Raw genomic sequence first — 9543 nt, 5'->3', positions numbered from 1 at the left:
CGTCGCCGTCCGGTCCCACCTCTTACCCGGCCCTAACACTTTACAGACAGAATAAGCGTTTCCCGAAGGAACTGATACCACGTGTAGGGTCAATTGAAACGCGAAGGCTGAGCTCTGTTAATTATAAACATTTTCTAGCATCAGAGCATGCTCATTACAGGACAATCAAAAATGGGAGACTTGCCTGGAAGAGTTGAGTGGAACTAAGAAAAGCAATTTGTGGGTGACTTTATCTTTATGGAACACCAGAAGTTCTCAGGAATCGCAGGAATAGACCCTTTGTTCTCCCTCCTAACCCCAATGACAGAGGTCAATGAAACATTTAAGGGTATTCCAGGGGCCAGAACTTCACTGTGGTCTTCAGATTTTTTTCCTTTTTTTTACTTACAGAGCTTTGGGTTCATAGAGGTTTTTACAAATGCATCAGTTCGATTCAGGAAGTCTTAACTGGCTGCCAGATTAACTCTGCATTACTCAAATCTGTGTCAGCACCTCTCAGAAAATATCTTCAATTTTCAGCATGAATAAGAGGATAATTTTAGGTTGTCATATGTATGTATTTTTTGTTAATGTGTTATAACCACTATACCATTATCATGTGAGAAAAGCAGATTACAATTAATTTCATCAAATGTGTGATACAGAACCACTGAATCTCAAGTTTGTGTCCCTGAAGTGCAATAACCCAGTCACTGAGACATTGGTGCTTGGAGATAGAGAAAGCTTTATTCAAATTGGTCAAAACGAGGTGTGAGGATAGGTTCTCTCAAATCTGCCTTAGAAAAAGAAAGCAGGGGATTTTATAGAGCTAAGGAGCTTGGGAAGACAAGTTTCAGAGAAACAAAGGGTAAATCCATGTTTCTTTTACTCCAGCTAAGCCCTTGGGCAGTCAGACTTCTGGTTGTCAACTGCAGCTGAGGCCTGGTTATCTGGTGATGGTAACTTCCTGGAAAGCATTCTTTTTTTTCCACAAAATAAGCTCATAAATCCTTGTGACCCTTGAGTCACCCCTCAGATTCAACAAGAAAACAGCAAATTAACAAGGTTAACTTCTTTCCATTTGTGTCTGTGTTGGGAAAAAGGTCAAAAGGTAATCATGTTCTCATTGAACAGTTACAGTAACCGTCAGGTACTTGGCTTTGTAGGTACTTAGTGTCGAGGTTTCTCCAATCATCTTGTCCGGGTTTTTTAGTTTAAATCAGGATCTAAATAAGGTCCAATGTGTTTATCAGACTGTATTGCAGTTGGCCTGTGTTTCTTAAGTCTCTCTTTTTAAAAACACTTGTTTTCAAATAACTTGAGGCTCACTTAGAAGTTGATAAGATAGTACACAGAGTTCCCAATCTTACGGTTTTTGTTTTTGTTTTAATCTGTAGTTTCCATGCACATCCCTCTCTTTCTTCTTGCATATCATCATACAGAAATCAGGTTGTTTGTCTGCAGGGTTTCTGGCAGTTGCTGACAGCATCCTTGCGGAACCCTCTAGTATACCCTTGTCCTCCGAATTTTCAGTAAAGTGTAGTTACAACAGTCCAGTGGTTTGATCACAGCTTAACTTTTTTTGGAAGGACCATTTCATGGTGTTGTATAATTCCATCAGGAGGTTCTACTATCTTACTGTCCTTTTTGTGATGTTAATTAACAGCCATTGATGACATTGCCAGATCCATTCATTTTTTAGGGTATTTTAATCCTACCATTTCTTCTTCATTTATTATTAGCAGGAATACTTCTATAATGAGAAATTCCTCTCACCCACTATTTGATTACTCTGTTGTAAATTTTATAAAGAAAGGCAAGATAAATGCTTGATTTCTTCCCTTCATTAACTGGTCAAAAAGTCCAAGTTTGTTTCTCAACATCCTCCAAAAGTGAACAAAGAATTTAAAAACATATTATGAATTATGGACTTAAACCCCTGAGGATTTTCAGTTCATTTAAATTATTGTTCTTATTGATGCGCAAATCCTTTTTCTTTCTTTTTTTGGCAATGAGATTCTCTTCAGTTAGGCTCCTAAATTTTTTGACAAGACGCTAATAGTGTCTTTGCTTTTCGATACATATCCTTGTACATTTCTTGCTTCAGACCTGAAATGAAGTCTTTTCTCTAAGAAGCTTTTAGTAGTAAATGGTATTTAAAAAACAGAAAATGGGTACTAGAATTGCTCATTGCTACTGGATTGGTCATTGTTTCTAGGACTTTTCAGTGGACAGCATTGGGAAATACGTACATTTTACAGACAAAATACATTATGAATTCACACTGGTCGTTCTAATTCAAATCCAGGAATGCAGGGTTCTAATTTATTAACCTCTTTCATCTTAAACCTGTGACTCCATCCTCTCATGCTGAAATTCCTGATTCCCAGAGGCACCTACATAATATAATATACTCACTTGTATTGTCTCACATTACACACATAAAAAGTCTCAGACTAACAGCGTTAACTCTATTATGCGTAACAAAACCACTACATTTTATATATTTCAAACCATATTTATATATTTGCACCTTTCTTAACTATAGTATCCGTACACACTTTTTTCCGTCCTTTTTTCACTCAATAAACGCTGCAGACGACTCCATAGTAATACACAGAGATATTCCTCATTCCGTTTTCATAGCTGCATAACACGCCGCTGTGCGGGTATATGTATTCGACAGGGTCCACAGAAAGAGAAACCACACAGTAACTGAACAGAGTTTAACACAAAGAACTATTAAACGTAACCGGGGATCGGGGCAAGAAGGGATTGGCCAGTACGAAGTACACGGGACTACAAAGAATCTAAGAATAGGAAGAAACCAGGCGTGACCACCACTCCCAAGGCTACGACCGACCAGCCCGGGCTGACGTCTGGAACTTGGAGGGGACTAGCTACGGCTCACCGGACCGCAGGGAAATCGCCCGCACCTGCACTGCCGAAACTTCCCGGGAACCCTCCCTATTTGGGAGGTGCCGCCCACCCGCCCCCGGAAGTTGGTGTTCTCCCCGCCCCCTTCCCTGCGTTCTCGCCGCCAGAGTGCAGCCATTTGGACGATGCCCCGCCCCCGCCCCCGACCCCGGAAGTCGGCGGCCTCCTCCGCCGCCTGCAGCCCCGACCTGCCGCCCTGCCCGCGCTCGGGCCCGCGCCCGCCGAGTAGCGTCGTCGGTAGGCGCCCGGGGCCGTGCCGCCCTCCGGGCGGGGGGGGCGGCGGGCTGGGGGCTCCGGGCCTGAGCCCCGCCCTTCGGGAGCGTGGTGTGGAGACTTGGCCCGGGTCGTCCTGGGGCCGCGAGTTTGGCGCCCGGCCGGTGACGCGGAGGGCCAGGGCGGGCAGGGCGGCCGGAGGGGTCGGGCGAGTCCGCCGCAGGCCGGCGCCCCTCGCCCAGGCCTGTGCCCGGCGTGACCTCGCCCGCGCGGACAGCTTGGACGCGCGTGGAGACAGAGATGAGTGACGTCGGGGAGGGAGCCGGGTGACGGACCAAGTCCCAGGATTCCTGTGTGTGGTTTGAATCCACTATTTGTGTTAGAAGTCTGACTTTACAGGGCATATCTGAAAAGCTCCCAGAACCGGGTCCCTGGAGCCTGCGTTTCGGGTTTTGCGGTGCAGGGCGGGACTCTCCATGTGGAGGTCAGTCCCCTCGGTGACTGGTTCGTGCAGCGATGCTCCAGGGCCTCCTGGACCCTCCGCCGGGTGTGGCCTGCTGTCTCAGCAGCTGGCGGAGACCGCAATGCTGGCTTTCTCTGCCCGGGCCAGTACAGACTCACGCCACCATGAGACTTTCAGTTCCCTTTCTTGGCGGAGGCCAGCACAGGGAAATGAGGGCGTCCTGGTAGGTTCTGGTAGGGTGCCGGAAGCTTGAAGGCTGCTGGGGACTAACGGTCTCTGGGAGACTGAGGTTTCCAGGTAAGACAGGCGGTGAGCGAGCGCTTGTTGCCGCTCTGCGAGTCTGAGCAGGGCGGTGGCGCCGGTGCAGTCAGGCTGAGCAGGGAAGGGCCTTCCTCACAGAGGAACGGTCCCTGGGGGATTGAGTGACTGGCCCCACCACAGAGACTGCGGTCAGCACAGCCTGTGTGGGCCTCGCTGGTTGGCCAGCCCCGGCTTCCCGTCCTGATGAGGAGCTGGGTGCTTGTCTGTGGGCACCGGCTCTAGGGCTCCAGCTGTTTCTGTTTGCCCTTCCCCAGCCCCCCTGGGTCTCCTGTTGAGAGTGGTGCTGGAACGTTCCAGGGATGTACATGCAGGTGGAGACGCGCACCAGCTCCTGCCTCCATCTGAAGAGGGCTCCGGGCATCAGGTCCTGGTCCCTGCTGGTTGGTAAGGATTTCCATATTACTCCCAAAATTAAAAATCTAACTTCAAAAAAGGATGAAAATGAAACTCGAGTTTTCTTCCTTTGTTTTACTGCCCCCAAATGTAGCAACTGTTTTATTTCTTTGCATCCTCCTAGGTCTTATCCTGCTTTTACAGATGATGCGAGTCTCTTTTGTGTGTGTTCACCACTTAACATCCTCTCATTAATGATCTGCTTGCTCTTCTGAGCTCCCTTTATTTCTCTTTTTACTTGCTTTCATACACCTGGTCGCAGGTGTCAGTGATTCATCTCGCAGGCCCACACAGTGGTGCAGTCCATTTTGCCTCTTCCTCAGGGAAGAGTAAGTGTGGGAAGGTCGCTGTCCACGGAGGGTCCTGCACTCTGGGCAGCTGCCCTGTGTTGGTTGGACCAGTGACGTGAGGAGAGGGGCCACTGTGCCTCCAGCAGCCTCTGTTCTTCTTCCCCGTGACCCTGCACGTGGCCTCCTTCCCGTTCCACCTCACGTGCTGTGTTGTGATTCTTTACATAGAGTCTTATCTTCATTCCACAACACGTGCTTTTGGGGTAAAATGCACGTCAGGCTTCTCTGTCTGGTTCCCCAGTCAGCTCTGGAGCCGTGTAGTCCGATGTATCCAGTGAATACTGGGAATGGCATATACCATGTTTCTGAACGAACCTCCTGGCTGTTTCCCCCATTTCTGAGCCTGATAGTATTCTATTCTCCTGCTCCCCACCCCAGCCATCCCTGGCAGTGGGAAGGGCCTGCTTGCCCAGGGCTTCTGGGAGGAGGTGGGCCCTGAGCTGGCAGTGGCCCAGTAGGAAGGTGCCCCCTTTCTCTTTGCAGGCATCTTGTCCATTGGCCTGGCTGCTGCCTACTACAGTGGAGGTAAGGTGTATCATCTGCCCCCAGTAACCTCCTTAGCTGTTTTGAAAATAGAGAAAAGAAGGGAAACTTGTCATTTGTGACCCATCAAGGCATGGGCTTTGGGATCACTGGCGCCTCTGCCTCCTGATGGTTCACAGCTGCCCTACCTCTGTGAGCTGGTGTATTCTTCCTCATGTGCTCATCCCTTGCAGCCTCTGTCACTTACTATATCTCGAATATTCTCTCGTGTCGTAAAATACTCTTCAGAAAGGTGCTCTGTCATGTTTGCTAAGGTTCCGTGGCAGGGGATGAGCCGCGCTTTCAGCCATTCCCTGTAAGCATTGCCACCTCTCCACCATCGCAGAGCATGCCATCATTGGCAGAGACCAGTCAGCCCCAGCTACCTGTCTTGAGTAGACACCCAGAAGGAGGGCTGCGGGCAGAGATGGCGGAGCATATCTCGTGTGGTCCTGAGTGACAGGCGAGGCCAGCAGTGCCAGAGGCAGGGAGGGGTGCCCCATGAGGGGGTTCCTTGCAGGCATGGGCAGTCAGCTGGGCCCCAGATGTCACTTTGCCCAGTGTGTGGGAAGCTGCCGTGCTGGGGAGGGGGGACCCCCCGTGGGCACGTTGGCCTCTGCCGCTATCCCTCACCCAGCTGCCTCCTGTGTTTGCTCCCCAGACAGTCTGGGCTGGAAGCTCTTCTATGTCACAGGCTGCCTGTTCGTGGCCGTGCAGAACCTAGAGGACTGGGAGGTAAGGCCACCACAGGTGAAGGTGCTCGGGTGTTCAGTTCCCAGGTTTCCCTGCAATGGGAATCACAGCAGGAAGAAGGTCCCGGGGACCTAATGCCATTGTCCTGAAACTTTAACTTAGTGGTTTCTGGTTGGCTGGACTCGACCCCCAGGACGTTGCCTGTCTGTGACCATTCCTGGGCCAAGGAGTGCTCTGAAGTTGTTTTTCTCCTAGCTCTTCGTGACTGCTTTACCCAAATTCTTGGGTAAAAGAATTGGGTAGAAGGCTGGCACCCTCCCCTGGCCCCCGCTTCGTGAGTCCTTTGAGCCACCTGGCCCAGTGCTGCTCTCCATCCTCTCACCTCCATCCCCTTGTTTGGTGACCTTGGCCTTTGTACTTACTTCGTCTTCACTCACAAAGAGGAGGGAGCGTGTGCCTTGATGCCAGGCTTTCTCATTACAGCCTGTTTCCCCGGCCGAGAGGGCCTGGCTGCAGGGGTTTGGCTCTGGTGGAGCAGCACTTGAGGGTCCTGACTGGGGTGGGTGGGGAGGATGAGGGGCCACCCCCTTCTTGACTGTCTGCTCTGGCGAGGGTGGGGACGTAGTCAGCGAGCCTGGGCCCCTCTCTGGAGGTCTGTGTGTGGTCAGCTTGTGCACAGAGAGGCCAGCAGCTGAGTGACCACGTTCTGCTGGTTTTCCAGGAAGCTATCTTCAACAAGAGCACTGGGAAGGTCGTGCTGAAGACGTTCAGCTTGTACAAGAAGTTGCTGACTCTTTCCAGAGCAGGCCATGACCAAGGTCAGGCGTGGGGAGTGACCAGGACATGGGGCATGGTGGGCGTCAGGAGGCTGGTTACTCCAAGCTGGACAGAGGGCAGCGAGTGTCTTATGTGTGATGGTGGGGACTGGGCTTGAGGTCTGAAAATGGGCTGGATCCAGCTGGCTGCTCAGTGACCAGAGTTATGTCCCGCCTCATGGACATGCCCTGGCCCAAAGAGAATTGCTGGGCAGCCCCCACCTCAGTGACCAGCCACTAGGGACCAGGAAAGCATTTTTCAAAAGTTGGAGAAAACGAAGCAGAAAGATGGGCAGCATCGTGCTCAGCTGCATGTTAGACTGCCTGTGAGAGAATGGGCTGGTTTTTCAAGGTGGTGATGGGTCCACTGGATGTTCTTTCTTACCTAGACTGGACTTTAACCGGCAGCCACACAACCCTGCACTGTGGTCACTGACCTCTGACATCTAAGGTCAGGGTCTCGGCTGTTTTCTGGGGTCCATCCTCAGGCACAGAGTGACAGACGCTTTCTGCTTCATGGCAAGCGTGATATGGTCTTGTGCAGAGTGGCCCTGAAGTGACTGCGTCCAGCACACAGGTGGGAGGGGCAGGGTGGGCAAGGGACATTGCCACTGACTGGCCCCCGCCCACAGTGGTGGTCCTGCTGAATGACATCCGGGACGTGAATGTGGAGGAGGAAAAGGTCCGCTACTTCGGGAAGGGCTACGTGGTAGTGCTGCGGTTTGCAACAGGCTTCTCCCACCCCCTCACCCAGAGCGCTGTCATGGGCCACCGCAGGTAGGCCGAGGACAGGTGACTCGATTGGCTGCAGCAGCCTGCCTGCGCCTCTCGCCCATCAGGTGGCCCTCACAGTGGACCACCCAGCACGGCAGGGCACGGGGAAAGGACTTGGAGGATCCTGGGGGAGGAGGCGCAGGCTGGGGGGCAGGCCTGCTGCCGCCACTGTGGGAATGTTGAGGGTCCTCACAGGGACAGAGAGAGGACAGGGACTCAGGTCCCCATGTGGGGCCAGGGACGTCAGGGGACCCCACCCCTGTGGGGACATAGGGCTGGGCTGGGGTCGGGTGAGGTGGGGATCAGGACAGAAGGTGCTGGGTCCTGGTGGGGAGCCCTAAGGGTGCTGGAGGTGGGTGGTCCAGGATGAGACTAACGCAGTCTTCCTGGTTGTGGGGTGGCTGTCACCTCTACCACGGTAACCAGCCCTTCCTCCTGGTGCTGGCCTGGCCCAGTGACGTGGAAGCCATTGCCAAGCTCATCACCACCTTCCTGGAGCTGCACCGTCTTGAGAGTCCCGTGGAGCTGTCTCAGAGCAGCGACAGTGAGGCCGATGGCCCCAAGAGCCAGAGCTGACACCCATGGAGCTCCCGGCCTTGACTCTGACGGCACCTCAGCAGGCCTGATGGGCTGCCGGCGAGTCTTCTCCTCAGTGCCTGCCTGTGTCCCTGGAAGCCCCAGGGTGGGACCCTCAGCCGTTCCTGCTGCTTGCTTCTGCCCTCTGAGCAAAACCACAGGCTGGACCTTCTCTGCAGGCTCCAAGGTGTCCAGGAAGCCATGGGCCTTGGATCTGCCTCTTGGAATCAGATGGCCCTGGCCTGGGCAGTGTGGCTTGTGAGGGTGATGGGTGGCGTGGCCCAGTCTAGACAGACCCACCCCACAGCTCACCAGCCATGTGGGGCTTGAGCCTCTGAAATGACAAGGACGCCCCAGTCGCCCAGGGTGGGCATTCCTTCACTGAGACTGAGCACTCAGTGGGGAGGGAGGTTTGCAAGCACCGGATCCCACAGGAACTCAGCTCGCAGGTTACAGCAAGGCTAGAGCAGGTGCCTGTGGGGCCAGCGGCTGGGTTAGGCTCTGATGTGGGCGTGTTGTCCCCAGGAATCCCAGCATCTCCTTCCCCACTCAGCATCCCCTCCCTGACGGATGTCCTCACTGGTCGGAAGTGAGGTACTTGCCCCCAGGCTGCCAGCACACAGGGCAGATGCCAAGGGGCCCACCTGGCTGTGTGCGCCGCGGCCACTCCTGAGGCCTCCCCAATGCACAGACCACTCTACCTAGATGGCTCGTCTTGGATCCATCTTGGATTACAGCTGGGCCGTCATGGGGAGCACGCTCTCCACTCTCTGCCCTCAGCCTGGGCAGAGGCTGCTTGGCAAGAGAAGAGCTTATTTCTTCTTGCCTCATGCAGTGCTTAAAAACCAGGATCTCTGCTTTAGAAATCTGACTCCCAGCTTCTCTGGAACCCGGGGAAGGCCTGGAGGCTGGGCCTGTTTGTGTGCTGCAGGAATGGGCTGGCTCATGGCTGCCCTTCAGCAGGGCCCTGACGGCTGCAGCCACCCCCATGGAAGCTGGGCATCAGCCAGCTAACCCGCACCTGCCCTGCTGGTTTGGTCCTGAGTGGAGATGGCTTTCTTTGAAGGCAGGTCCCTCTAAGGTGTAGCCTGTGCTCAGAGAACCTCTGAGTGGGGACCCAGGAGGCTGTGCCCCTGGGAATGGCCTGGTATAACCAGAATGTCACCCAGATGCAGGCGTCTGAGGCCCCCTGGGTGAGAGTAAGGACAGCATTTCTAGGGAACTTGAGAAAAATGAGATCCTCTCCTTTCTCAGCGGTGGCTACCAACCAGCCCTAGCCCTTAGTTTGGGGATGTGGTCATTTAAACATGTCAAAGTTAGGCTTTTAAATGGTTACATCTGAAATGCTTTTTTTCTAAAATAAAAAGGCAAAACGCTATCACTGGTTTCTGGAGTGCTCATCTCGCGGGCTGTAGGCTTTGAGATGAGGGGGAAGGAGTTTGTGTGGCCGGCTCCCCTCCCCTGGTCTGGGTTGTTTCTGGGCTGCCAGGGCGAGGCGGGTCCTGGG

At 53.2% G+C, this 9543-nt stretch overlaps 1 protein-coding gene across 6 annotated transcripts; it reads left to right on the top strand.

Annotated features, from left to right (window-relative positions):
- The first annotated feature begins 2818 nt into the window (after positions 1–2818).
- Positions 2819–9414, top strand: CYBC1 (cytochrome b-245 chaperone 1). Of its 6 annotated transcripts, none has more exons than XM_044744312.2 (7): positions 2819–3153; positions 4168–4297; positions 5140–5181; positions 5840–5913; positions 6593–6689; positions 7319–7463; positions 7916–9414. In XM_044744312.2, exons 2-7 carry the CDS (start codon positions 4213–4215, stop codon positions 8034–8036), a joined length of 564 nt encoding a protein of 187 aa, XP_044600247.1. In that variant the 5' UTR covers positions 2819–3153; positions 4168–4212; the 3' UTR covers positions 8037–9414. The 6 variants fall into 6 exon arrangements, with proteins under 6 accessions (XP_044600247.1, XP_044600244.1, XP_044600248.1 ...); XM_044744309.2 differs by having other exon boundaries at positions 7887–9414; XM_070483890.1 differs by lacking the exon at positions 2819–3153 and adding an exon at positions 3292–3481.
- The last annotated feature ends 129 nt before the right edge of the window (positions 9415–9543 follow it).

The sequence above is a fragment of the Equus asinus genome, chromosome 13 (assembly GCF_041296235.1).
Source record: "Equus asinus isolate D_3611 breed Donkey chromosome 13, EquAss-T2T_v2, whole genome shotgun sequence".
Classification (NCBI taxonomy): Eukaryota; Metazoa; Chordata; class Mammalia; order Perissodactyla; family Equidae; genus Equus; species Equus asinus.
Note: the sequence above shows the minus strand (reverse complement) of the source record. Positions and strands in the feature narration are given on the sequence as shown.